At 37.4% G+C, this 27,812-nt stretch overlaps 1 protein-coding gene across 2 annotated transcripts; it reads left to right on the top strand.

The window, feature by feature from the left end:
* Nucleotides 1-137: 137 nt before the first annotated feature.
* SUGP2 (SURP and G-patch domain containing 2) lies at nucleotides 138-27,276 on the top strand. 2 transcript variants are annotated; one of them, XM_056512946.1, is made up of 11 exons: nucleotides 138-454; nucleotides 3,084-4,679; nucleotides 7,173-7,290; nucleotides 9,607-10,700; nucleotides 10,734-10,823; nucleotides 12,117-12,228; nucleotides 15,134-15,567; nucleotides 19,937-20,001; nucleotides 22,441-22,577; nucleotides 24,310-24,430; nucleotides 25,922-26,462. In XM_056512946.1, exons 1-10 carry the CDS (start codon nucleotides 349-351, stop codon nucleotides 24,428-24,430), a joined length of 3,873 nt encoding a protein of 1,290 aa, XP_056368921.1. In that variant the 5' UTR covers nucleotides 138-348; the 3' UTR covers nucleotides 25,922-26,462. The 2 variants fall into 2 exon arrangements, with proteins under 2 accessions (XP_056368921.1, XP_056368920.1); XM_056512945.1 differs by having other exon boundaries at nucleotides 9,607-10,823; nucleotides 25,922-27,276.
* The last annotated feature ends 536 nt before the right edge of the window (nucleotides 27,277-27,812 follow it).

The following is a 27,812-nucleotide window of genomic DNA, read 5'->3' as shown; positions in this document are numbered from 1 at the left end:
GTGAGGCGCGGGAGCAACGGGAGGGGCGGGCCAGACACCGAGAGGGGTGTGGCCAGCGGAGAAAAGGGGCGTGGCCAGCGGAGCCGCGGTGTGGCGGGAGGAGGCGGCGGGGCCGCGGTGAGGGCGGGCCGGGCTCGGGCTCCGCTCCCGCTCCGGTTCCTCCTCCCGGCGCTGCTCGGGGGGGCGGCGGGGCCGCGGTGAGGGCGGGCCGGGCTCGGGCTCCGCTCCCGCTCCGGTTCCTCCTCCCGGCGCTGCTCGGGGGGCGGCGGGGAAGCGTGAGGGGAGCGCCTCCCCTCAGGCCGAGCCGTGCGGAGCCGAGCCGTGGCAGCGCCGTGCCGTGAGGGGAAAATGGCCTCTCGCAGAATCACCCGTGAGACATTCGAGGCCGTGGTGCAGGATAAAGTTAAACGGTACCGCGATGCCGCGGGGGATTCCTCCATGCATCGTTTCAAAGGTAAAGGAAAATGATAAAAAAAAAAAAAAAAAAAAAAAAAAAAAAAAAAACGGGATGATGGGAGCAGCCTGGCGTCGCCTGCCATTTATTTGCCTGGTGCTGGTGTTTTTCCACATCCGTTTTTATGGATGTGGAACAGCTGGGTGAGGACTGACAGCGTAAAAGGGGGGGAAAAAATGGGAATTCAGACAAAGGAATTCTCTTCAGCATCACAGAGTGGGTCCGATTTCAGCCAGGTCTCCAGGGACGCTGCTGCAGGATGGAATTCTGGTGATGGCTGATAAGTTAAATAAATGTAGGAGTGCTCTGCAAGCCTGTGGGGTTTTGTGTTTGGTGTTAATTTTGGGAAAAAAAAGCTCAAAGCAGGGCATTGACCTCATGAACATAACCCAAAATGTAGTCCCCGAATTATTTTACCACCTAAATTTGAGATATAAAATATCCAGCAAGATATTTGGATTACATTCATAGGGATGGAAATAGGAGAGCTTTAAAAGGAAATGTTATTTTTAGAGTTGTATGAGCCCTGAAGAAATAATTATATTAAACACTTCCATTTTTTCCAAGTATTCTTTACTTTCTGAATGAGACTTCTGGGACTGGGGAACAAGGATCTTGGATAATGAGAAATACCAGAAATTCCTGCAAGAATGAGATAGTTGTGGTTGAGTTTGTGGAAGATCCGAGTTTCTGTCCAGCTGTGGAATTCCTGCTGGGAATTTTGCTCTGGGTGACAAGGGGGGATTGGCCAAAGCTTGGAGTTGATGGTTTTGGAGATCTTTGACAATTTGAGTTCTGGGAGAGCTGAAAGTTCTGAGTTTTGATGGTTTTTATGCCTCAGGAGCACCAGTAGAAGATCAAGACTTGAGAATGTGATGAGCAAATAAAAATTGGGTTTGGAGGAGAACTTGAGCTCCTGTAGAAAATCAACACTTGAGAAAGTGAGGAGCAAAGAAAAATTTGGTTTAGAGAAGTTGAGTTTCTATAGAAAATCAAGATTTGAGAAAGTGATGAGGAAATAAAAATTTGAATTAGAGGAGAACTTGAGCTCTTGTAAGAAATGAAGACTTGAGAAAGAGATGGGCAAAGAAAAATTTGGTTTAGAGGAGAACTTGAGCTCCTATAGAAAATCAAGATTTGAGAAAGTGAGGAGCAACAATAAATTTGAATTACAGTAGAAGTTGAGCTCCTGTAGAAAATAAAGACTTGACAAAGTGATGAGCAAAGAAAAAATTGAATTAGAGGAGAACTTGAGCTCCTATAGAAAATCAAGACTTGAGAAAGCAATGGGCAACACAAAATTTGGTTTAGAGGAGAAGTTGAGCTCCTATAGAAGATCAAGACTTGATAAAGTGATAAGCAAAGAAAAATTTGGTTTAGAGAATTTGAGCTTCTGTAGAAAATCAAGACTTGAGAAAGTGATGGGCAAAGAAAAATTTGATTTAGAGGAGAACTTGAGCTCCTGTAGAAGATCAACACTTGAGAAAGTGATGAGCAAATAAAAATTTGGTTTAGAGAAGTTGAGTTTCTATAGAAAATCAAGGTTTGAGAAAGTGATGAGGAAATAAAAATTTGAATTAGAGGAGAACTTGAGCTCTTGTAAGGAATCAAGACTTGAGAAAGGGATGGGCAAAGAAAAATTTGGTTTAGAGGAGAACTTGAGCTCCTATAGAAAAGACTTGAGAAAGCAATGTACAAAAAATTTGAATTAGAGGAGAATTTGACCTGTAAAAATCAAGACTTGAGAAAGCAATGAGCAACACAAAATTTGGTTTAGAGGAGAAGTTGAGCTCCTATAGAAGATCAAGACTTGATAAAGTGATGAGCAAAGAAAAATTTGGTTTAGAGGAGAACTTGAGCTCCTATAGAAAATCAAGACTTGAGAAAGTGATGAAAAATTTGAATTAGAGGAGAACTTGAACTCCTGTAGAAGATCAAGGTTGGACAAAATGATGAGCAACAAAAAATTTGGTTTAGAGAAGTTGAGCTCCTGTAGAAAATCAAGGCTTGAGAAAGCAATGTACAAAAAAATTGAATTGGAGGAGAACTTGAGCTCCTATAGAAAATCAAGACTTGAGAAAGTGATGGGCAAATGAAAATTTGGTTTAGAGGAGAACTTGAACTCCTGTAGAAAATCAATACTTGAGAAAGAGATGGGCAAAGAAAAATGTGATTTAGGGGAGAAGTTGAGCTCCTGTAAGAAGTCAAGACTTGAGAAAGTGATGGGCAAATGAAAATTTGGTTTAGAGGAGAAGTTGAGCTCCTGTAAGAAGTCAGGACTGTAGAAAGGGATGAGCAACAATAAATTTGAATTAGAGGAGGATTTGAGCTCCTGTAGAAAATCAAGACTTGAGAAAGATCAAGACTTGACAAAGTGATGAGCAACAAAAAATTTGGTTTAGACAAGTTGAGCTCCTGTAGAAAATCAACACTTGAGAAAGAGATGGGCAAAGAAAAATTTGGTTTAGAAGATTCAAATTCAAATTAAATTGAACTCCTCAGTGCATGTAGGGATTGGAATATTGGAATGGGAGTATCCTGAAGTCAGATTTCCTTCAGAAATTTGGACATTTTGACTGTTTTAAACCTCTTTTGACTGTTTTAACCCCTGGCTGTTCTCTTTGCCCAGCTCCCCCCAGGCCGCTGCCCCGGCCCCGCTACGACGCCGACGGGAGGTTCAACTGCCAGCAGGAGGAGTGGAGCGAGGATCCCAGGGACGATTATCCCCTGGAGGAATATCCTGGAGAAACCTACCCCGGCCCTTCCTACCGACCCGGCAGCCCTTTAATCCGCAAGGAGAATTATTTCCACGGACAATTCTCCCGCCCCGCCCCGCGGCAGCGGGAATTCGGCCGGGAGTACGGGCGGCCCGCCCCTCAAAACAGGGAATTTGGGCGTGGGGCTGTTCCCAACAGGGAATATCAACAGCAAAACCGGGAATATCAACAGCAAAACCGGGAGTACGGACAGCAAAACCGGGAGTACGGGCGGGACAGGGATTATGGGCAGGATTATTGCTGGGAGGGCAGCGGGCAGCACGAGCCAGAGTTTGGCTCTTCAGATGTTTTGGGGGATTTTAGGTCGCCTGGGTTGATGGAGGAAGAGTTTGGCACCGTGGAAAATCAGGAATATGAGGAGGAGGAGGAGGAGGAGTTTGGGGGGCCCGACGCTGAGTTCAGGCTGCGCCGGGGTAACGTGGGCAGGGGGAGGGTGTTGAGGGGGAAACGCCTCACCAGGGGGGTGGTGAAACCCAAAGGGTTCAAAGGAGACCTCAAAAGCCCCCCGAAGAAGTGGAATGTGAAGAAAGCACAGCCAGGGCTGGAGGGCAAAGCTCTGGAGCAGCCTCTGGACGTGGCCGAGCGCCCCTCCGGGCAGAGACCCCTCCAGCAGCACCCCAAGGTGCCCCCCTCACACCCCCTGGCAGCGCAGAGACCCGTCCTGAGGCTGCCGAAACCCGCCCACGTCTTCAGGAACCTCAGCTTCGACCTGGTGGACAAATCAGACATTTTCTCCACCTTCGGCATCGAGATCATCAAGTGGGCGGGGTTCCACGCCATCAAGAACGACGCCGAGTTCTCGCGGCTCTTCGGGGCGCTCTTCGAGCTGGAGACCGAGACCTGTGCCAAAATGTTGGCGTCCTTCAAGTGCTCCCTGAGGCCGGAGCACAGGGATTATTGCTTCTTCACCATCAAGAGCCTGCAGCACGCCGCCCTGAAAACCCCCAAGGTGGATAATGAGTTTTTGAACATGCTGCTGGACAAGGGGGCGGTGAAAACTAAGAATTGCTTCTTTGAGATCATCAAACCTTTTGATAAGTACATCATGAGGCTGCAGGACCGGCTCCTGAAGGGGGTGACGCCCCTGCTGATGGCCTGCAACGCCTACGAGCTGAGCATCAAAACCAACGGCTTTGGCAACCCCAGGGAAATGGCCAACGCCTTCGAGACCACCGTGTCCCTGTGCAGGAAATCCCTGGCTCTGCTGGGCCAGACTTTTGCTCTGGCCTCTGTTTTCAGGCAGGAGAAAATCCTGGAGGCCGTGGGGCTGCAGGAGATGGCGCCGGCGCCGACGGCGTTCCCCAATTTCGACGATTCCACCTTGTTCGGCAGGGAGTACATCGAGAACCTGAAGGCGTGGCTGGAGAAGAGCGGGTACCCCATCCAGATGAAAAAGGCAGAGGCAGAGCCCACAGAGCAGCTCAAAGCAGCTTCCCCCGACAGCAAAGGTATCGGCGAGGGAGGATGTGGTTTGTGTTTATGGTTTTGTTAGGAATTCCTGGCTGAGGGAATTGAGGTGAATCTCAATGAGGGATGGGGCAGGGAGGGAATTCCAAGTGAGTCCCAACAAGGGATGGGGAAAGGAGGGAATTCCAGGTGAATCCCAACAAGGGATGGGGAAAGGAGGGAATTCCAGGTGAATCCCAATGAGAGAAGGGGAAAGGAGGGAATTCCAGGTGAGTCCCAACAAGGGATGGGGAAAGGAGGGAATTCCAGGTGAATCCCAATGAGAGAAGGGGAAAGGAGGGAATTCCAGGTGAGTCCCAACAAGGGATGGGGAAAGGAGGGAATTCCAGGTGAATCCCAACAAGGGATGGGGAAAGGAGGGAATTCCAGGTGAATCCCAACAAGGGATGGGGAAAGGAGGGAATTCCAGGTGAATCCCAACAAGGGATGGGGAAAGGAGGGAATTCCAGGTGAATCCCAACAAGGGATGGGGAAAGGAGGGAATTCCAGGTGAATCCCAATGAGAGAAGGGGAAAGGAGGGAATTCCAGGTGAATCCCAATGAGGAATGGTACAGGGAGGGAATTCCAGGTGAATCCCACTCAGGATTGGGGCAGGGAGGGAATTCCAAGTGAGTCCCAACAAGGGATGGGGAAAGGAGGGAATTCCAGATGAATCCCAACAAGGGATAGGGAAAGGAGGGAATTCCAGGTGAATCCCAACAAGGGATAGAGAAAGGAGGGAATTCCCGATTAATCCCAATGAGGGATGGGGAAAGGAAGGAATTCCAGGTGAATCCCAATGAGGGATGGGGAAAGGAGGGAATTCCAGATGAATCCCAATGACAAATGGTACAGGGAGGGAATTCCAGGTAAAGCCAAATCAGGGATGGAGCAGGGAGGGAATTCCAGGTGAATCCCAATGAGGGGAGGGACAGAGAGGTAATTCCAGGTGAATCCCTGGAATGTTGGAATTTTTGTGATGAAATCCTGTCCTTCCTTCTCTTCCTGCTACCTGTTTAACCTTAAATCCAGGATTTTCACCCCAATTTCACCACCTCAAAGCAGGGAGGCCAGAACCAACCTGGAACTGGTTTAATTAAGTAAATATTTGCATATATGCAAATTGGAGGTGTCACCATCCCCACTTTAATCAGATCTAGGTGCATTCTTTGGAGATCTTTATATCCCTGGTTTTTTCTCTAATTTTTCCTGTTTTTTTTTCCCTAATTCCTCCTGGTTTTTTCCCTAATCCATCCTGGTTTTTTTCCTAATTTATCCTGGATTTTTTCCCTAGTTCTTCCTTTTTATTCCTAATTTATCCTAGTTTTTTTTCCTAATTCCTCCTGTTTTTTTCCCTAGTTCTTCCTGCTTTTTTCCTAATTTATCCTGATTTTTTTCTCTAATCCATCCTGTTTTTTTCCTAATTTATCCTGGTTTTTTCCCCTTATTCATGCTGTTTTTTTCCCTAATTCCTCCTGGTTTGTTCCCTAGTTCTTCCTGTTTTTTTCCTAATTTATCCTGTTTTTTTTTCCTAATTCATGCTGGTTTTCCCCCTAATTATTCCTGCTTTTTTCCCTGTTTCTTCCTGGTTTTTTTCCTAATGCATCCTGGTTTTTTTCCTGATTGAGCCCAGATCCTTTCTCAGGGAGGTTTTGCAGCACTGACAAAAAATGGTTGGAAATTTATCACTCAAACTGATTTTCCACCAAATCCTTTTGCTGCATCAAGAAAATTCCCTTTTTAAAGATGATTTCACTTGCCCAGGGTGGCCATGGAAAAACCACAAGGAATTCCAGCTCCATTTGAAGAATTTTGGAATTTTTGAGGTTTGGTGGTTTGTTTGTTTGTTTTTTTGGTTTGTTTTTTTTTTTTTTCTTTTTTTTTTTTCTTTTTTTTTTTTTTTTTTTTGGGAAACCACAAGGAATTCCAGCTCCATTTGAGGGAATTTTTGAGGAAATTTTTTGAGGAAAGTTTTTGGGAATTTTTCAGGGTTTTTGGATGAAAACCACAAGGAATTCCATTTCCATTTGAGGAAAGTTTTTTGAAGAAGGGAACCTGAAACCTCTTTTGGAAACATCCCAACCCCATCACACATTCCTGGATTTTTGGATTTGGTCCCTCCCCACCCCAACCACCCTGAAATTCTGTTTCCTGTAAACACCTGGAAAAAAATTTAAATATCAATTATGTGAAAACACCAAAAAAATTCCAAAATCCAACATCTTGCTGCTGTGCTGATGAGAATAAACCATTGATTTGTTACTAATTTTTATTAATTTTTATTTTAATTTTATTTTCATTAATTGGATTTTTATTTCTCCCCACAGCCCCCCAACGAGCTGACAGGAAAGTTATGGAAAAAAATTTAAATATCAATTATGTGAAAACACCAAGAAAATCCCAAAATCCAACATCTTGCTGCTGTGCTGATGAGAATAAACCATTGATTTTTTTATTAATTTTTATTTTTATTAATTTTTATTTCTCCCCACAGGCCCCCAAAGAGCTGACAGGAAAATTTTGGACACAATTGAGCAGCTGGTGACCAACATGGTGTCAGGAACTTTATCTGCCAAAGACAGGAATGCTCAGAAGAATTGTCCTGAATATTGGTGGGTGTGGGAGATATTTGGAATAAACAGAATTAAAACTTTTCACTCAATGGCAAAAATCAAAGCTTGTTTTATATTTAATCAGATTTTTGATTTTTTTTTTGAGGATGTTTTCCTGGAGCTGATTATTTCTGGTTTTTATTTTTGATGTGTCAATAATGGCTTTTTGTTGGCCCAAATTCCAGGTGTTAAAAACAAATTTGCATTTTTAGGAATGCAAAGGTAACAGGATTTAAAATTCCAGGAAAAATGTCCAGGTGTGTGACAGCACCTCACCCAAATCCCTGTCAAATTGATTTATTTATTCTTTTATTTGTTATTTTTTATCTTTAATTTATTTTTAATTAATCCATTTTATTAATTAATTACCTAAATTCCTGTGGAATTCATTACCCAAATCCCTGTCAAATTGATTTATTTATTGTTTTATTTATTATTATTTCTTTTTTAATTAATCCATTTTAGTAATTAATTACCCAAATTCCTGTCAAATGTACTTATTTCTTATTTTATTTATTACTTTTATTTATTATTTATTTTAAAATTTGTCCATTATATTAATTAATTACCCAAATTCCTGTCAAATTTACTTATCTATTATTTTATTTATTATTATTTATTTTTAAATTTGTCCATTTTATTCATTAATTACCCAAATTCCTGTGGAATTAATTACCTAAATTCCTGTCAAATTTACTTACTTATTGTTTTATTTATTATTTTATTTATTATTTTTAATTTATTATTATTATTTATTTTTAAGTTTATCCATTCTCTTAATTAATTACCCAAATTCCTGTCAAATTTACTTATTTATTATTTTAGTTATTATTTTTTATTTATTATTATTTGTTTTTTATTTAATCCATTTTATTAATTAATTACCCAAATTCCTGTGGAATTAATTACCCAAATTCCTGTCAAATGTACTTGTTGATTATTTTATTTATTATTTTTACTTATTATTTTTTATTTATTATTATTTATTTTTAAATTTGTCCATTATATTAATTAATTACTCAAATTCCTGTGCAATTAATTACTCAAATTCCTGTCAAATTTATTTATTATTTATTTTTATTTATTTATTTATCCATTATTTATTTCTTTGCTGCTTGTTATTAATTAATTTCCTAAATTCCTGTGGAATTAATGACCCAAATTTCTGTTACATTTATATATTTATTTATTTATTTATTTATTTATTTATTTGTTTATTTATTTATTTATTTAATATTATTTTTAATATATATTATTTATTTATCCTTTAGCTGTGTATTTATTTTCATTAATTATTTATTTATCCATTATTTATTCCCTTGCTGCTTGTTGTTAATTAATTACCCAAATTCCTGTTGAATTAATTACCCAAATTCCTGTCAAATTTATTTATTTGTTTATTTATTTATTTAATATGTTATTTATTTTATTGTTTATTTCTTTTTTATTATGTATTTATTTATCCACTCTCTATTTCCTTGCTGCTTGTTATTAATTAATTGCCCAAATTCCTGTCAAATTTATTTATTTATTTATTTGTTTGTTTGTTTGTTTGTTTATTTGTTTAATATTTTATTTTTTTTATTTATTGTTTGGGTTTTTTATTATGTATTTATTTATCCACTCTTTATTTCCTTGCTGCTTGTTGTTAATTAATTGCCCAAATTCCTGTCAAATTTATTTATTTGTTTAATATGTTATTTATTTCTTTTTTATTGTTTGGGTTTTTTATTATATATTTATTTATCCACTGTCTATTTCCTTGCTGCTTGTTATTAATTAATTACCCAAATTCCTGTTGGACTAATTACTCAAAATCCTGAGATATTTGTTTGTTTGTTTGCTTGTTTCTTTGTTTATTTGTTTAATATGTTATTTATTTTTTATTTATTGTTTGGGTTTTTTAATTATATATTTATTTATCCACTCTCTATTTCCTTGCTGCTTGTTATTAATTAATTACCCAAATTCCTGTTGGACTAATTACTCAAAATCCTGAGATATTTGTTCGTTTGTTTGCTTGTTTCTTTGTTTATTTGTTTAATATGTTATTTATTTTTTATTTATTGTTTGGGTTTTTTAATTATATATTTATTTATCCACTCTTTATTTCCTTGCTGCTTGTTACTCCCAGAAAATCCTGCTCAGCCTCGTGCTAAACCCCTGGGGTAAACAAAAAAAAAAATTTAAAAATTTAATTTAAATTTAAATTAAATTTAAAAAAAAAATTATTAAATTTAAAAAAAAATCTGGCTGGCTGGGGGGTGTTTTGCTTTAAAAATTCCGATTTTTCAGCTGATTTCTCCTTTTTTGCAGGTTCCTGTCAGATGAGGAGAGCCTGGAGTACAAATACTTCAGGCTGAGGCTGGCGGAGGCGCAGAGGAGGAGCCTGGCCCCGGGGTCGCTGCGGGCGCTGCTGTGCGCCAGGAGGGTGGCGAGCATCAAACGGAGGCTCTGCAGGAGGAGGAGCAGAGCTGGGGCTGGCCTGAGGGCAGCCAGGGCCAGGAGGGTGAGGAGGGCACACACAGCCACCCAGACTGGGCTGAGGCAGCAGGAGAGGAGTGCCAGGAACCTGCCAGGACCTGGGGGTGTGACCAGGAGCCTGCCAGGACCTGGGGGTGTGACCACAAATCTGCCAGGACCTGGGGGTGTGACCACAAATCTGCCAGGACCTGGGGGTGTGACCACAAAGCTGCCAGGACCTGTGGGTGTGACCACAAAGCTGCCAGGACCTGTGGGTGTGACCACCAAGCTGCCAGGACCTGGGGGTGTCACCACCAACCTGCCAGGACCTGGGGGTGTGACCACAAACTTGTCAGGACCTGAGGGTGTGACCACAAAGCTGCCAGGACCTGTGGATGTGACCACAAAGCTGCCAGGACCTGGGGGTGTGACCACAAAGCTGCCAGGACCTGTGGGTGTGTCCACCAAGCTGCCAGGACCTGGGGGTGTGACCACAAAGCTGTCAGGACCTGGCTTGGGTGTCACCTCAACCCCTGGAGGTGTCACCTCAACTGGAGGTGTGACTTCAGCCCTGCCAGGACCTGCCCTGGATGTCACCTCAACCCTGCCAGGACCTGGCTTGGGTTTGACCTCAACCCCTGGAGATGTGACCTCAACTGGAGGTGTTGCTACAAACCTGCCAGGACCTGGCCTGGATGTCACTACAAACCTGCCAGGACCTGTGGATGTCACTACAAACCTGCCAGGACCTGGGGATGTGACCACAAACCTGTCAGGACCTGGCTTGGGTTTGACCTCAACCCCTGGAAGTGTTGCTACAAACCTGCCAGGACCTGGTCTGGATGTGACCTCAAGCTCTGCAGGTGTCACCTCAACTGGAGGTGTCACCACAGCCCTGCCAGGACCTGGCCCAGGTGTGAGCTCAGCCCTGCCAGGACCTGGCCCAGGTGTGAGCTCAGCCCTGCCAGGACCTGGCCCAGGTGTCAGCAGCTCCCAGGTGCCCGAGGCAGGGGAGGGAAAAGCAGAAGCTGAGGAGCTGCTGCTGCCCCTGGGATCTCAGTTCCCTGATGGTGAGTCAGGGTTGGGGGGATTTGAAATTAAAAAAATTCAAATTCAAAAATGTCATTAAAAATTAAAATTTAAATTAAATGGTAATGTAAATGAATGGTAATGTGTAATAATGGAAATTAGAGGTAGCAGGGAAAAAAAACAAATGCAGGGTTAGGTTTGAAATTTGAATTTTTGTCCATAAAGAACCCAAACAAACCCCTCCAAACTTCTGCAATCCAGTTATCCAGGAGAAATTTGAAATTTGGATTTGAAATTTTGTCCAGAAAAAACAACAAACCCAAACTTCTCCTGCAATCCAGTTTTCTATGAGAAATTTGGAATTTGAGTTCTCAGCATCAGCAGAGCTGTTCCTGCCCCTGGGATCTCAGTTCCCTGATGGTGAGTCAGGGTTTGGGGGATTTGAAATAAAATGTGAAAAAATTCAAATTCAAAAATGTCATTAAAAATTAAAATTAAAATTAAATGGTAATGTAAATGAATGGTAATGTGTAATAATGGAAACTAGAGGTAGCAGGGAAAAAAAACAAATTCAGGGTTAGGTTTGAAATTTGAATTTTTGTCCATTAAAAAAAAACCCAGACAAACCCCTCCAAACTTCTGCAATCCAGTTATCCAGGAGAAATTTGAAATTTGAAATTTTGTCCAGAAAAAAGAAAACAAATCCAAAGTTCTCCTGCAATCCAGTTATCCATGGGAAAGAATTCCTGCTGGTAACCCCAAATATTGTTTTATTATTTCTATTTTATTTCTGTTTTGTTATTTCTATTTTATTTAATTCCTATTATATTATATTATATTATATTATATTATATTATTTCAATATTTTCTATTATTTTATTTCTGTTAATGACTTTATTATTTTATTTTTATTTTACTGTATTTTACTTTCTTATTTTATTATCTCATTTGATTATTCTATCATTTTAATTTAACTTTAATTTAATTTAATTTTATTCCCTATTCACAAACTGAATACTTCTCATCTCCACTGACCTTTCCAATGAAACTAAAATAATTATATTTTTAAAATTTCATTTTATTTTGGTTTATTTAATTTCATTTCAATATTATATTATATTGTTTTATTTAAATATTTTATATTATAATTTTATTTCTATTAGTTACTTTGTTATTTTATTTTTATTTTACTGTATTTTGCTTTATTCTTCTATTTTATTATTCTATCATTTTAATTTAACTTTAATTTAATTTTATTTTACTCCCTATTCACAAACTGAATACTTCTCATCTCCTTTCCAATGAAGATAAAATAATTTTATTTTTTTTTGCAGTGGATGCCAAAACCATGGAAACTGCAGAAAAACTTGCCAAGTTTGTGGCTCAGGTGGGACCAGAAATTGAACAGTTCAGCATTGAGAACAGTGCAGACAACCCTGACCTCTGGTGAGCCCAAAAATCTTTAATTTTAATTTTTTTTTACTGAAATTTCTGATTTTAGGGTGTTGAGGAACAGAGAATTTGGGACAACTCTCCCCAGTTCTTCAGCACTTTTATTAATGGTGAAAATCTGAAATATCCCAGAAAAAAAACCCTACAAAAAAATCACTTATTGATTTAGTTTTGATCCTGACAATCCTAAAATTCAGGATTTTTGACCTAATTTCCTTGAATTTCTGACCTTAATTTCCTGGATTTCTGACTTTTTCTTCCTGGGATTTCTGATCTTATCTTCCCTGGATTTTTTTTCTTGTTTTCCTGGATTTTTGACTTGAATTTCCTTGGATTTTTGACTTGAATTTCCTTGGATTTTTGACTTGAATTTCCTTGGATTTTTGACTTGAATTTCCTTGGATTTTTGACTTGAATTTCCTTGGATTTTTGACTTGAATTTCCTTGGATTTTTGACTTGAATTTCCTTGGATTTTTGACTTGAATTTCCTTGGATTTTTGACCTTAATTTCTCTGGATTTTTTTGACCTTTTTTTCCTGGATTTATGACCTAATTTTCCTGGATTTTTGACCTTTTTTCTGGTTTTTTGACCTCATTTTTATGGTTTTCTGACCCTTTTTTTCTTGGATTTCTGACCTTGTTTTTCTGCATTTTTGACCTAATTTCCATGGATTTTGGACCTTATTTTCCCTGAATTTTTGACCTTAATTTCCCCTGGATTTTGACCTTAATTTCCTGGTTTTCTGACCTTATTTTCCTGGTTTTCTGACCTTATTTTCCTGGTTTTCTGACCTTATTTTCCTGGTTTTCTGACCTTATTTTCCTGGTTTTCTGACCTTATTCTTCTGGATTTTTGACCTTATTCTTCTGGATTTTTGACCTTATTCTTCTGGATTTTTGACCTTAATTTCCCTGGATTTTTGACCTTGTTTTTCCTGCATTTCTCACTTTATATTTCCTGGATTTTTGACCTAATTTTCCTGAATTTTTGACCTCATTTTCATGGATTTTTTGACCTTGTTTTCCTGGATTTCTCAGTTTATATTCCCTGGATCTTTGACCTTATTTTCCCTGGATTTTTACCTTATTTCTCTTGGATTTTTGACCTTAATTTCCTGGGTTTTTTCCCTCATTTTCATGGATTTTTGACCTTGTTTTCCTGGATTTCTGACCTTAATTTCCCTGGATTTCTTGCCTTATTTCCCCCTGGATCTTGACCCTGTTTTCCCTGAATTTTTTACCTTAATTTCCTTGGATTTCTCATTTCTTATTAATTTCCTTGGATTTTTAACCTAATTTTCCTGGATTTTGACCTTAAATTCCCCTGGACTTTTGACCTTAATTTCCCTGGATTTCTCACCTTATTTCCCCCTGTATTTTGACCTTGTTTTCCCTGAATTTTTTACCTTAATTTCCTTGGATTTCTCACCTTATTACTTTAATTTCCTTGGATTTTTGACCTTAATTTCCTTGGAATTTTTACGCAAATTTCCTTGGATTTCTGACCTTGTTTTCTCTGGATTTTTTACCTTAATTTCCCTGGATTTTTGACCTCATTTTAATAGATTTTTGATCTTGTTTTCCCTGGATTTCTGACCTTAAATTCCCTGGATTTTTGACCTTAATTTCCCTGGATTTCTCACCTTATTTCCCCCTGGATTTTGACCCTGTTTTCCCTGAATTTTTTACCTTAATTTCCTTGGATTTCTTATTTCTTATTACCCCTGGATTTTTACCTTTAATATCCTTGGATTTCTCACCTTATTACCCCTGGATTTTTGCCTTTAATTTCCTTGGATTTTTGACCTTGTTTTCCTGGATTTTGACCTTAAATTCCCCTGGATTTTTGACCTTAATTTCCCTGGATTTCTCACCTTATTTCCCCCTGGATTTTGACCTTGTTTTCCCTGAATTTTTTACCTTAATTTCCTTGGATTTCTTATTATCCCTGGATTTTTGCCTTTAATTTCCTTGGATTTTTGATCTTGTTTTCCCTGGATTTCTGACCTTAAATTCCCTGGATTTTTAACCTTAATTTCCCTGGATTTCTCACCTTATTTCCCCCTGGATTTTGACCTTGTTTTCCCTGAATTTTTTACCTTAATTTCCTTGGATTTCTCACCTTATTACTTTAATTTGCTTGGATTTTTGACCTCATTTCCCTGGATTTCTGACCTTAAATTCCCCTGGATTTTTGACCTTAATTTCCCTGGATTTCTTGCCTTATTTCCCCCTGGATCTTGACCTTGCTTTCCCTGAATTTTTGACCTTAATTTCCTTGGAATTTTTACCCAAATTTCCTTGGATTTCTGACCTTGTTTTCTCTGGATTTTTTACCTTAATTTCCCTGGATTTTTGACCTCATTTTAATAGATTTTTGATCTTGTTTTCCCTGGATTTCTGACCTTAATATCCCTGGATTTTTGACCTTAATTTCCCTGGATTTCTCACCTTATTTCCCCCTGGATCTTGACCCTGTTTTCCCTGAATTTTTTTACCTTAATTTCCTTGGATTTCTTATTTCTTATTACCCCTGGATTTTTACCTTTAATATCCTTGGATTTCTCACCTTATTACCCCTGGATTTTTACCTTTAATATCCTTGGATTTCTCACCTTATTACCCCTGGATTTTTGCCTTTAATGTCCTTGGATTTTTGACCTTGTTTTCCTGGATTTTTGACCTTAATTTCCCCTGGATTTTTGACTTCATTTCCCTAGATTTTTACCTTAATTTCTGAATTTTAACCTCAATTCCCCTTCCTTTTCACCCTCATCCCCCTAACCCTCTCCCCTTACTCCCCACAACCCCCCCCGTTATTCCCCTGCCATTTCAACCTCAACCCCCCACATCCCATATAATTTTAATTTTTAATTCCAATTCCTCCCCCACCCCCAGGTTCCTCCAGGACCAAACCAGCCCTGCCTTCAAATTCTACAGGATGAAAGTTTATGAGCTGTGCCCCTCCATCACCTTCACCCCTGAACCCACCAAACCCTCCCAGGGAACCCCAGAACTCTCCGAGGAGGAGGAAGAAGAGGAAGACGACGATGAAGAAGAGGAAGAAGAAGCAGAACTGGAGCCCCCCCAAGCTGCAGGAGAGGAGGATGAGGATGATGTGGCAGCAGGAAGAAGGGTGGCTCAGCTGGAGGAGGATTTGCTCCCCAGGCCAGCAGAGGAGGGGGCAGCAGGGGAGGGGCGACTCTCCAGCCCCAACCTGTCGGCGCAGGCGCCCGGCGCGCCCTTCCCACGCAAGAGGGTCAGCAGCAAATCCCTCAAGGTGGGCATGATCCCGGCCTCCAAGAGGATCTGCCTCATTGAGGAGCCCAAAGGTCAGTTTGGGACAGAAAAAAGGAGATTTTGGGCAAAAATTCCAAGTTTTTAGGTGTTTTCTTGATCAAAATATTGCAATTTTTCGTATAAAAATGAGCGCGAAATTAGCTTTAAATCTGCATTCAAGTGGTGAAGGAGAAGCTGGATAGAAGAGGTCAATGGACCTCAGTGGGTCAAATATTTCACTTTTTTACTAAAATAATAGAGGGGTTTGGGTAAAAATCCCAAATTTTTAGGGGTTTTGTTGCACAGAATCGTCGCTTTTCTCCAATAGAAAAGTCAGCAGCAAATCCCTCAAGGTGGGCATGATCCCGGCCTCCAAGAGGATCTGCCTCATTGAGGAGCCCAAAGGTCAGTTTGGGACAGAAAAAAGGAGATTTTGGGCAAAAAATCCTGAATTTTTAGGTGTTTTCCTGCTTAAAAATTGCATTTTTTCGTATAAAAACGAGCGCGAAATTGGCTTTAAATCTGCATTCAAATGGTGAAGGAGAAGCTGGATAGAAGAGGTCAATGGACCTCAGTGGGTCAAATGTTTCACTTTTATACTGAAATCAAAGAGGGTTTGGGTGAAAATCCCAAATTTTTAGGGGTTTTGGCACTTAAAAATTGTGATTTTGGTATAAAAACGAGCACAAAATTGAATTTAAATCTTCATTCAAGTGGTGAAAGATCTGCCTCATAGAAGAGGTCAGTGGACCTCAGTGGGTCAAATATTTCACTTTTTTACTAAAATAAAAGAGGGTTTGGGTAAAAATCCCAAATTTTTAGGGGTTTTGTTGAACAAAATCATCACATTTTTAAATAGAAAAGTCAGCAGGAAGTCCCTCAAGGTGGGGATGATCCCGGCCTCCAAAAGGATCTGCCTCACTGAGGAGCCCAAAGGTCAGTTTGGGAGAGAAAAAAAGGAGAATTTGGGCAAAAATTCCAAGACTTTAGGTGTTTTCTTGCTTAAAATATTGCAATTTTTCATATGAAAATTAACACGAGATTGGCTTTAAATTTGCATTCAAGTGGTGAAGGAGAATCTGAATAATAGAGGTCAATGGACCTCAGTGGGTCAAATATTTCACTTTTATACTGAAATCAGAGGGTTTGGGTAAAAATCCCAAATTTTTAGGGGTTTTGTTGCACAAAATCATCACATTTTTAAATAGAAAAGTCAGCAGGAAGTCCCTCAAGGTGGGGATGATCCCGGCCTCTAAGAGGATCTGCCTCATTGAGGAGCCCAAAGGTCAGTTTGGGAGAGAAAAAAAGGAGATTTTGGGCAAAAATTCCAAGTTTTTAGGTGTTTTCTTGCTCAAAATATTGCGATTTTTTGTATAGAAATAAGCGCAAAATTGGCTTTAAATCTGCATTCAAGTGGTGAAGGATCTGCCTGATAGAAAAGGTCAATGGACCTCAGTGGGTCAAATATTTCACTTTTATACTGAAATCAAAGAGGGTTTGGGTAAAATTCCTGGAGTTTTGGGTGTTTTCTTGTTTAAAATCATCCCATATCTGTAATGCAAAATTCAGCAGAAAGTCCCTCACGGTGGGCATGATCCCGGCCTCCAAGAGGATCTGCCTCATTGAGGAGCCCAAAGGTCAGTTTGGGACAGAAAAAAGGAGATTTTGGGCAAAAATTCCAAGTTTTTAGGTGTTTTCTTGCTCAAAATATTGCGATTTTTTGTATAGAAATAAGCGCAAAATTGGCTTTAAATCTGCATTCAAGTGGTGAAGGATCTGCCTGATAGAAAAGGTCAATGGACCTCAGTGGGTCAAATATTTCACTTTTATACTGAAATCAAAGAGGGTTTGGGTGAAAATTCCTGGATTTTTGGGTGTTTTCTTGTTTAAAATCATCCCATATCTGTAATGCAAAATTCAGCAGAAAGTCCCTCACGGTGGGCATGATCCCGGCCTCCAAAAGGATCTGCCTCATTGAGGAGCCCAAAGGTCAGTTTGGGATAGAAAAAAAGGAGATTTTGGGCAAAAATTCCAAGTTTTTAGGTGTTTTCTTGCTCAAAATATTGCAATTTTTCATATGAAAATTAACACGAAATTGGCTTTAAATTTGCATTCAAGTGGTGAAGGAGAATCTGAATAATAGAGGTCAATGGACCTCAGTGGGTCAAATATTTCACTTTTTTACTAAAATAATAGAGGGGTTTGGGTAAAAATCCCAAATTTTTAGGGGTTTTGTTGCACAAAATCATCACATTTTTAAATAGAAAAGTCAGCAGCAAATCCCTCAAGGTGGGGATGATCCCGGCCTCCAAAAGGATCTGCCTCATTGAGGAGCCCAAAGGTCAGTTTGGGATAGAAAAAAAGGAGATTTTGGGCAAAAATTCCAAAATTTTAGGTGTTTTCTTGCTCAAAATATTGCTATTTTTCGTATAAAAATGAGCATGAAATTGGCTTTAAATCTGCATTCAAGTGGTGAAGGAGAATCTGAATAATAGAGGTCAATGGACCTCAGTGGGTCAAATATTTCACTTTTATACTGAAATCAAAGAGGGTTTGGGTAAAAATCCCAAATTTTTAGGTGTTTAGCACTTAAAAATTGTGATTTTGGTATAAAAACGAGCACAAAATTGAATTTAAATCTTCATTCAAGTGGTGAAGGATCTGCCTCATAGAAGAGGTCAATGGACCTCAGTGGGTCAAATATTTCACTTTTATACTGAAATCAAAGAGGGTTTGGGTAAAAATCCCAAATTTTTAGGGGTTTTGTTGCAAAAGATCATCACATTTTTAAATAGAAAATTCAGCAGAAAGTCCCTCAAGGTGGGCATGATCCCAGCCTCCAAGAGGATCTGCCTCATTGAGGAGCCCAAAGGTCAGTTTGGGACAGAAAAAAGGAGAATTTTGGGCAAAAAATTCCAAATTTTTGGGGGTTTTTTTGCTTAAAAATTGCATTTTTTCGTATAAAAACGAGCGCGAAATTGAATTTAAATCTGCATTGAAGTGGTAAAAGAGAATTTGAATAGAAGAGGTAAATGGGCATCAAAATATTTCACTTTTGTATAAAAATAATAAAGAATTTGGGTAAAAATCCCAAATTTTTAGGTGTTCAGGGGCTTAAAAATTGTATTTTTTCATCCTAAAATGAGCACAAAATTGACTTTAAATTATTATTAAAGTGGTAAAAGAGAAGCTGAATAGAAGAGATCAATGAGCATCAAAATATTTCACTTTTATACAAAAATAAAGGAGGTTTTGGGCAAAAATCCCAAATTTTTAGGGGATTTCTTGCTGGTAATTGCTTTAAAAATCACATTTTTCCTAAAAAATTGACCCAAAATTGACTTTAAATCTTCATTCAAGTGATGAAGAATCTTCCCATAGAAAATCCCAAATTTCAGTGGGCATGGAGATATTTCAGGAGAGAATTTGGGTTAAAATCCTGATTTTTTTGGGTGTTTTGTTGTAAAAAAATGCATTTTTTCGTATAAAAACGAGCCAGAAATTGAATTTAAATCTTCATTCAAGTGATAAAAGAGAAGCTGAAGAGAAGAGGTAAATGGGCATCAAAATATTTCACTTTTATATAAAAATAATAAAGAATTTGGGTAAAAATCCCAAATTTTTAAGTGTTTTGGGGCTAAAAATTGTATTTTTTCATCCAAAAATGAGCACAAAATTGAATTTAAATCTTCATTCAATTGGTCAAGGATTTGCCTCATAGAAGAGATCAATGGACATCAAAATATTTCACTTTTATATAAAAATAACAAAGAATTTGGGTAAAAATCCCAAATTCTTTTTTAGTGTGATTTGGAGTTTTTGCTGAAATAAAATTAAGTAAAATTTTACTAAAATAATGAAATTTTTTTGTGGTTTTTTAGTTGTAGTTTGGAGGCTTTTTTGAATAAAATGAAATAATAAATTTTACTCAAATAATGATTTTTTTTTGAGTTTTTTTAATGTGATTTGGAGTTTTTACTGAACTAAAATTAAATAATAAATTTTATTAAAATAATCAATTTTTTGGTTTTTCTTTAGCTGAGGTTTGGAGATGTTTTTAATAAAGTGAAATAACAAATTTTACTCAAATAATGAATTTTTTGGAGCTTTTTTAGTGTGATTTGGAGTTTTTACTGAACTAAAATAAATTAATAAATTTTATTAAAATAATGAATTTTTTTGGTGTTTTTTTAGCTATGCTTTGGAGGTGTTTTTAAGAAAATGAAATAAATAAATTTTATTAAAATAATGAATTTTTTTTGTGGTTTTTTTAGCTGTGGTTTGGAGTTTTTACTGAAATAAAATTAAATAATAAATTTTATTCAAATAATGAAATTTTTATGTGTTTTTTACCTGTGGTTTGGATTTTTTTCCTGAAATAATTTGAATTTCCAGCTGAATTTTGTGTTTTTTGCCTTGCAGTGCATGAACCTGTCAGGATTGCTTATGACAGACCCCGGGGCTGCCCTGTCACAAAGAAGAAAAAGGTAAAAAAAATTCACATTTTTTCCACAAAATCCAACAAAAAATTAGAAATTTTGGGGGAAAAAAATCAGAATTTTCCAGAAAAAAAATCAGGGTCGAAGCTGAAATTTTTTTTTTTTAGGTTTTTGCCAGCAGTGCCAAAATTAAAGTTTTTATAAAGATTTTTTAAAAGGATATTTAAGGAATTTTAAAGGATCTTTGATGGTTTTTTAAAGTTTTTTTTAATATTTTTAAAGGATTTTTAAAATAATTTTTTAAAGGATTTTTAAAATATTTTTTAAAGTTTTTTTTTTTTAGTTTCTTTTAAGATTTTTTTAAAGGAATTTTTAAAAAGGATTTTTAAAAGGATTTTTTAAGGATTAAATTCTTTAAAAAAAAATCTTTGAGAAGAAGAAAATTCCTTTAAAAATTCCTTAAAAGAAAGTAAATTTTTTTGTAAAAAACTCATTTGAAAATTCCTTTAAAATAAAGAAATTCCTTTTAAAAAAAATTCCTTTTAAAATTTATTTAAAAGAAGGAAATTCCTTTAAAAATCAATTTAAAAATTCCTTTAAAAGAAGGAAAAATCTTTTAAAAACTCCTTTAAGAGAGAGAAATTCCTTTAAAAATTCCTTTAAAATAAAGAAAATTCCTATAAAAAACTCATTTAAAAATTGAAAAAATTCATTTAAAAAATGGAAATTCCTCTAAAAAAATTCAATTTACAGCCGTCCTGATGGGAATTTCACCCATTTCACCAACTCTAATTAATTTTATATTTTTATTTTATTTTTTTTATATTTTTTCTGCAGAAAGCCAAGGATCTGGAGTTCCCCCAGAAGAGGCTGAGCCCCAAAAAATTACTTTTAAAATTCCTTTAAAAATTCCTTTTAAAATTCCTTTTTAAATTCTTTTAAAATAAAGGAAATTTCTTTTAAAAATCCCTTTAAAATAAAGAAAATTCCTATTAAAAAACTCATTTAAAAATTGGTTTAAAAGAAGAAAATTCCTCCAAAAAAATCATTTAAAAAATGGAAATTCCTGTCAAAAAATTCAATTTACAGCCATCCTGATGGGAATTTCACCCATTTCACCAACTCTAATTAATTTTATATTTATATATATTTATTTTATATTTTTTTCTGCAGAAAGCCAAGGATCTGGAGTTCCCCCAGAAGAGGCTGAGCCCCAGGAAATTCCTTTTAAAATTCCTTTAAAAATTCCTTTAAAATTCCTTTTAAAATTCTTCTAAAATAAAGGAAATTTCCTTTAAAAATTCCTTCAAAATAAAGAAAATTCCTATAAAAAACTCATTTAAAAATCGGAAAAATTCATTTAAAAAATGGAAATTCCTTAAAAAAAATTCAATTTACAGCCATCCTGATGGGAATTTCACCCATTTCACCAACTCTAATTAATTTTATATTTTTATTTTATTTTTTTTATATTTTTTTCTGCAGAAAGCCAAGGAGCTGGAGTTCCCCCAGAAGAGGCTGAGCCCCAGGAAATTCCTTTAAAAATTCCTTTTAAAATTCCTTGAAAGTAGAGGAAATTATTTTTAAAAATCCTTTAAAATAAGAAAATTCCTATTAAAAAACTAATTTAAAAATTGGTTTAAAAGAAGAAAATTCCTCCAAAAAATTAATTTAAAATTGGAAATTCCTGTCAAAAAATTCAATTTACAGCCATCTTGATGGGAATTTCACCCATTTCACCAACTCTAATTAATTTTATATTTTTATTTTATTTTTTTTTATATTTTTTTTCTGCAGAAAGCCAAGGAGCTGGAGTTCCCCCAGAAGAGGCTGAGCCCCAGGAACGTGGGGTTCGGGATGGCAGGAAATTCCATTGGAAAAAATCCTTTAAAAATTCCTTTAAAGTAAAAGCAATTTCCTTTAAAAATTTCTTTAAAATAAAGGAAATTCCTATTCAGAAACTCATTTGAAAATTGCTTTAAAAGAAGGAAATCCCTTTAAAAATTCATTTTAAACATGGAAATTCCTGTCAAAAAATTCAATTTACAGCCGTCCTGATGGGAATTTCACCCATTTCACCATGCTCCTTCCCACCCTAAATAATTTTATTTTTTTTAATATTTTTTTCTGCAGAAAGCCAAGGATCTGGAGTTCCCCCAGAAGAGGCTGAGCCCCAGGAACGTGGGGTTCCAGATGCTGCAGAGGATGGGATGGCAGGAAATTCCATTGGAAAAAATCCTTTAAAAATTCCTTTAAAATGAAGGGAATTTCTTTAAAAAATCATTTAAAATAAAGAAAATTCCTATTAAAAAACTCATTTAAAAATTGGTTTTAAAGAAGAAAATTCCTCCAAAAAATTAATTTAAAAAATGGAAATTCCTTAAAAAAAAATTCAATTTACAGCCGTCCTGATGGGAGTTTAACCCATTTCACCAACTCTAATTAATTTTATATTTATATATATATTTTTTTATATTTTTTCTGCAGAAAGCCAAGGATCTGGAGTTCCCCCAGAAGAGGCTGAGCCCCAGGAACGTGGGGTTCCAGATGCTGCAGAGGATGGGATGGCAGGAGGGGCACGGCCTGGGCTCCAGGGGCAGGGGCATCAGGGAGCCCGTGCACCTGTAAGGGATCACAGGGAAAATTGGGGTTTAGTGGGGGAAATAATGGGGGAAATAATGGGGGAAATAATGGGGGAAATAATGGGGGAATAATGGGGAAATAATGGGGGAATAATGGGGGAATAATGGGTGTTTGTGGGGAAATAATGGGGAAATAATGGGGGAAATAATGGGTGTTTGTGGGGAAAATAATGGGGAAATAATGGGGGAATAATGGGGGAATAATGGGTGTTTGTGGGGAAAATAATGGGGGAATAATGGGTGTTTTTGGGGGAAATAATGGGGGAATAATGGGGGAATAATGGGGAAATAATGGGGGAATAATGGGTGTTTGTGGGGAAAATAATGGGGGAATAATGGGGGAAATAATGGGAAATAATGGGGTTATAATGGGGGAAATAAGGGGTTATAATGGGGGAATATTGGGGTTATAATGGGGGAAATAATAGGGGAAACAATGGGGGAATAATGGGGAAAATAAGGGGTTTTAATGGGGGAGTCATGGGGTTTAGTGGGGGAATAATGGGGAAAATCGAGTTTTTAATGGGGAAATAATGGGGCTTAGTGGGGAAAATAATGGGGGAATAATAGGGGAAATAAAAGTTTTTAATGGGGGAATAATTGGGTTTAATAGGGGAATAATGGGGTTTCAATGGAGAGGTAATGGGGGAATAATGGGGAAAATGGAGTTTAATGGGGGAAAATAATGGGGGAATAATGGGAGAAATAAAGGTTTTAATGGGGGAATAGTGGGGGAAATAAGGGGTTTTAATGGAGGAATAATGAGGTTTAAATGGGGAAATATTGGGGGAATAATGGGGAAAGTTCAGTTAATAATGGGGAAAATTGAGTTAATAATGGGGAAGTAAAAGGGGAATAATGGGGGTTAAATGGGGAAATAATGGGCAATTATGGGGGTTTAGTGGGGGAAATAATGGGGGAAATGGAGTTTGCAATGGGGGAATAATGGGGGAAATAAAGGGGGGAATAGTGGGGTTTGAATGGGGGAATAATGGGGAGAATAATGGGGAAAATTGAGTTTATAATGGGGGAACATAATGGGGGTTAGTGGGGAAATAAAGAGGGAATAATGTGGGAAATAAAGGGTTTTAAATGGGAATAATGGGGAATAGAAGGGGTGTAGTGGGGGAATAATGAGGTGATAAAGGGGAAAATAATGGGGGAAATTGAGTTTTTAATGGGGGAATGATGGGGAAAATAAAGGGTTTTAATGGGGAAATAGTGGGGAAATTAATGGGGAAAATTGAGTTTTTAATGGGGGAAATAATGGGGAAAATAGGGGGTTTTAATGGGGGAAAAATGGGAATTAATGGGTTTTTAATAGAGAAAAAAGAAGTTTTTATAGGAGGAATTCCCTAAATTTCCATAAAATTCCCTTTTACCCAGAATTCCAGGATTTTCCCTTCTCCCTCCTCAAATCCTCTTGGGACTTTCATACCAAAACACCAAAATTCCAATTTTTTGTGCTAATTTCCCAAAAAAACCAACCCTTCTTCCATATTTATATTACCAAAATCCAAATTTTTTTGGGAACATTTTTTACACCAGGAACCTAAACTTCAAATTTATTTCACATTTCCCTTTCCCATCTGCTTTTTTCCCTCAGAAAATCCCATTTTTAATGGGAAATTTGGGAAAAAAATTTAAAATAATTTTAAAAATTAGTTGAAAAAATCAGATTTTTTTTAATTTTAAATATTTTTTTTTTTCCTAGGGGTGCAACCTCTGCAGGGGAAGGTTTGGGAGTGGCAGGGGAGGAGAATCAAGAAGATGCTTTTGATATTTTTCGTCAGAGAATGATCCAAATGTACCGACAGAAAAGGGCAAACAAATAGGTGAGTGCCCAAAAATTCAAAATTTCACCCCCAAAATTCCCAATTTCACCCAAAATTCCCAATTTCACCCAAAAATTCCCAATTTCCTGCCCATTCCTGGAAAGCTTTGCTGGTTTCTGAGCACCCAGAGGTGCTGAGTGACCCAAAATCTTCTTTTTTTTTTGGAGTTTTTTCTGGTTTTTGAGGATCTGGAGGTGCTGAGTGACCTCAAAATCTTCTTTTTTTTCTCTCTTTTCTTCATTTTTCTTCTCCTTTTCCTCTTTTTCCTTCTCTTTTTCCTCTTTTTATTCCTCTTTTTTTTTCCCATTTTTTCTCTCTTTTTCTTTTTCTTTTTCTTTTTCTTTTTCTTTTTCTTTTTCTTTTTCTTTTTCTTTTTTTCTTTTTCTTTTTCTTTTTCTTTTTCTTTTTCTTTTTCTTTTTCTTTTTCTTTTTCTTTTTCTTTTTCTTTTTCTTTTTCTTTTTCTTTTTCTTTCCTTATTTATCTCCTCCCTTTTCCCACTTTTCTTTTTATTTTTCTTTTAATTTCCTTATTTTTCCCCTCTCTCTTTTCTCTCCCTTTTCCTCCCTTTTCCCTCTTTTATTTCCTTTTTTTGTCTTTTTTCTCCTCTCTTTTTTCTGACTTTTCTCCCTTTTCCTCCCCTTTTTTCCCCCTTTTCTCTCCATTTTCACCCATTTTTCCCCTTTTCTCTCCTTTTTGCTTCCTTTTCTCTCCCATTTTCCCCATTTTCCCCCCTTTTCTCTCCATTTTCCCCCTTTTCTCTCCATTTTTCCCCCTTTTCTCTTCTTTTTTCCCCTCTTTCTATCCCTTTTCTCCCCATTTTTCCCCCTTTTCTCTCTTTTTCCCCCTTTTCTCTCCATTTTCTCTCCCATTTTCCCCATTTTTCTCTCATTTTCCCCATTTTTTCCCATTTCTCCCCCTTTTCTTTCCTTTTTCCCCCATTTTCTCCCTTTCCTCCCATTTTTCCCCCTTTTCTCTCCTTTTCTCTCCATTTTTCCCCCGTTTCTCTCCATTTTTCCCTATTTTCTCTCCATTTCCCCCCCATTTTCCCCATTTTTCCCTCTTTTTCTCTCCATTTTCCCCCATTTTTTCCCATTTTTCCCCCTTTTCTCTCCATTTTCCCTCTTTTCTCTCCCATTTTCCCCCTTTTCTCTCCTTTTCTCTCCTTTTCTCTCCATTTTTTCCCCCTTTTCTCTCCATTTTTCCCTATTTTCTCTCCATTTCCCCCATTTTTCTCTCCCATTTTCCCCATTTTTCCCCCTTTTCTCTCCATTTTTCCCCCTTTTCTCTCCCATTTTTCCCCCTTTTCTCTCCCATTTTTCCCCCTTTTCTCTCCCATTTTTCCCCCTTTTCTCTCCCATTTTTCCCCCTTTTCTCTCTTTTTTCCCCCTTTTCTCTCCCATTTTTCCCCCTTTTCTCTCCCATTTTTCCCCCTTTTCTCTCCCATTTTTCCCCCTTTTCTCTCTTTTTTCCCCCATTTTTCCCCCCCCCAGCTCCAGGCTCTCTTCCATGAAGACCCTGTTCCCTCTGTGCTGTCCCTGCTGGTTTTTGGTTGGATTTTTCCTGCAGGAATTCCCTCCAAGGAGCAGAAAAATGAACATTTCCCCCATTTTAGTGTAAGTAACTCTGGTAGAAATGTTAAATCTCTGGTAGCTGCAATAAATAAATGTAGAGCTGGGCAATTTCTGGTTCCTGTGATGTTTGATTTTTGATTTCTGCTTGTGATTTTGGCCATTTGTAGGAGATATGCAATTTTATTTCGATTCAATTCATTCAATTAATTTTTTTTTTTAATTCCTCTGGGTGCAGAGCAGGATTTTGGGGTCAAAAATGGATTTTTGGGATGGGATTCCTCACCAAAAACTGGAATTAATTCCCATGCTCAGCCTGGTTCTGCTCCTTTCCCCCAACAAGAATCTGCTCCAATTCCCATTTTTTGCCAAAATTCAGATTTTTGGGGGAAATCTTCCAATCTCCTGCATTTTTTTCCTTTCCTTTCCTCCACCTGGTTTTCCTTTCCATGCACCAAAATCCTGGAGCATTTTTTCTTTTTTTTTTCTTTTTTTTAATCCACAAAAAAACCATTGTGCATTTTTCCCTTTTTTCCCCCTTTTTTTCTCCTTTTTTTCCCCTTTTTCCCTTTTTTAATGTATCAAACTTGTGATTTTTTTTTAATTTCATCAAATGCCCCACAGCTCCCCTTTTATCCCCAGGAATAAATTTCAATTTAGGTTTCAATTTCCTTCCTTAAAACTTTTCACTTTCCCATCCCTCTGTGATTTCTTGTTGCCTTTAAATCCAAATTATTTTGGATTTTTTAATTTTGTTTTCTTCTCTTTGGTGTGAAATAATTTTTTCCTATTTATTTTGGGGTTTTTTATTGGGATTTTTTTTTTTATTTTATTTTTTAGAAGACACTACAGCATCCTTAATATAAAGATTTAATTATTTCCCATAAATCAATATAAAATTTTTTTTTATCCCTTTTTTCCCCACTCTACTTTCAATTTATGATGACCTCAAAAATCCAAATATTCTTTTGGATCATTTAATACCCTACAACAATTTTCTAATTAAAATTATAAAAAAAACAATCAGAAAATCTTTTTAATCACCTTTTCAATCCTGCATATCTCACACCTGAGTGGCCAATCACAACCTGAGCAAAAAAAAAAAAAAAAAAAGCTGAAAAATGAGAATATACTCAAAAAAACCAATGGGATCCTTCTGAAATAAATCAAATTTTGGGTTTGTTTCTTTTATTTTTGGTGAACTTTGTGAAGTGGGAGCCTTGGCTGGGAGCTGTTGGCATTCTCTGTGGGCAATAAAATTCTGGCTGTTTGAGGAATTTTGGGTGTTTTCCTTGGGATTTGGGGGGTTTGGGGTGGGAGGGACCCCAAAACCCACCTGGGGACACTTTGGGCCATTCCAGCCTGGAATTCCTTCCCAAAATTCCCCCCAAAAAAATTCCCCTTTTCCATTAAATCCATTCCCTGAGTTCTGGAAAATGATTTATCTCAAATTCTTTTAGCTTCTGGAAGCAGCTCCAAAATTTTTTTTTATTTATTTTGCTCCAGTTTGGCATTGAATCCTCCCAGCCTGGAATTCCTTTCCCAAAATCCCACAAAAATTCCCCTTTCCCAATTTTAATCCATTCCCCATATCCTGGAATTCCATCTTTATCCCAAATCCCTCTCCAGCTCTCCTGGAGCCTCTTCAGCTCCTGAGGTTTCCCTGGAATTTCCCTTTTCCCACTTTCCCCAAGGACTGAGGTGACACTCAGGGTGACACTCAATGTGACACCAGGTGACACTCAGGGTGACACTCAGGGTGACCCCAGGTGACACTCAGTGTGACCAGGTGACACTCAGGGTGACCCCAGGT

Source organism: Oenanthe melanoleuca, chromosome 28 (genome assembly GCF_029582105.1).
Source record: "Oenanthe melanoleuca isolate GR-GAL-2019-014 chromosome 28, OMel1.0, whole genome shotgun sequence".
Taxonomy (NCBI): Eukaryota; Metazoa; Chordata; class Aves; order Passeriformes; family Muscicapidae; genus Oenanthe; species Oenanthe melanoleuca.
Note: the sequence above shows the minus strand (reverse complement) of the source record. Positions and strands in the feature narration are given on the sequence as shown.

What these genes read in the sequence shown, in the direction of transcription:
- SUGP2 (XM_056512945.1), top strand. Translation starts at nt 349, where the DNA reads ATGGCCTCTCGCAGAATCACCCGTGAGACATTCGAGGCCGTGGTGCAG. An exon ending in GGGATCTCAGTTCCCTGATG is followed by an intron (nt 10,824 to 12,116) that starts GTGAGTCAGGGT and finishes TTTTTTTTGCAG; the next exon opens with TGGATGCCAAAACCATGGAA. An exon ending in GCAGACAACCCTGACCTCTG is followed by an intron (nt 12,229 to 15,133) that starts GTGAGCCCAAAA and finishes CCCCACCCCCAG; the next exon opens with GTTCCTCCAGGACCAAACCA.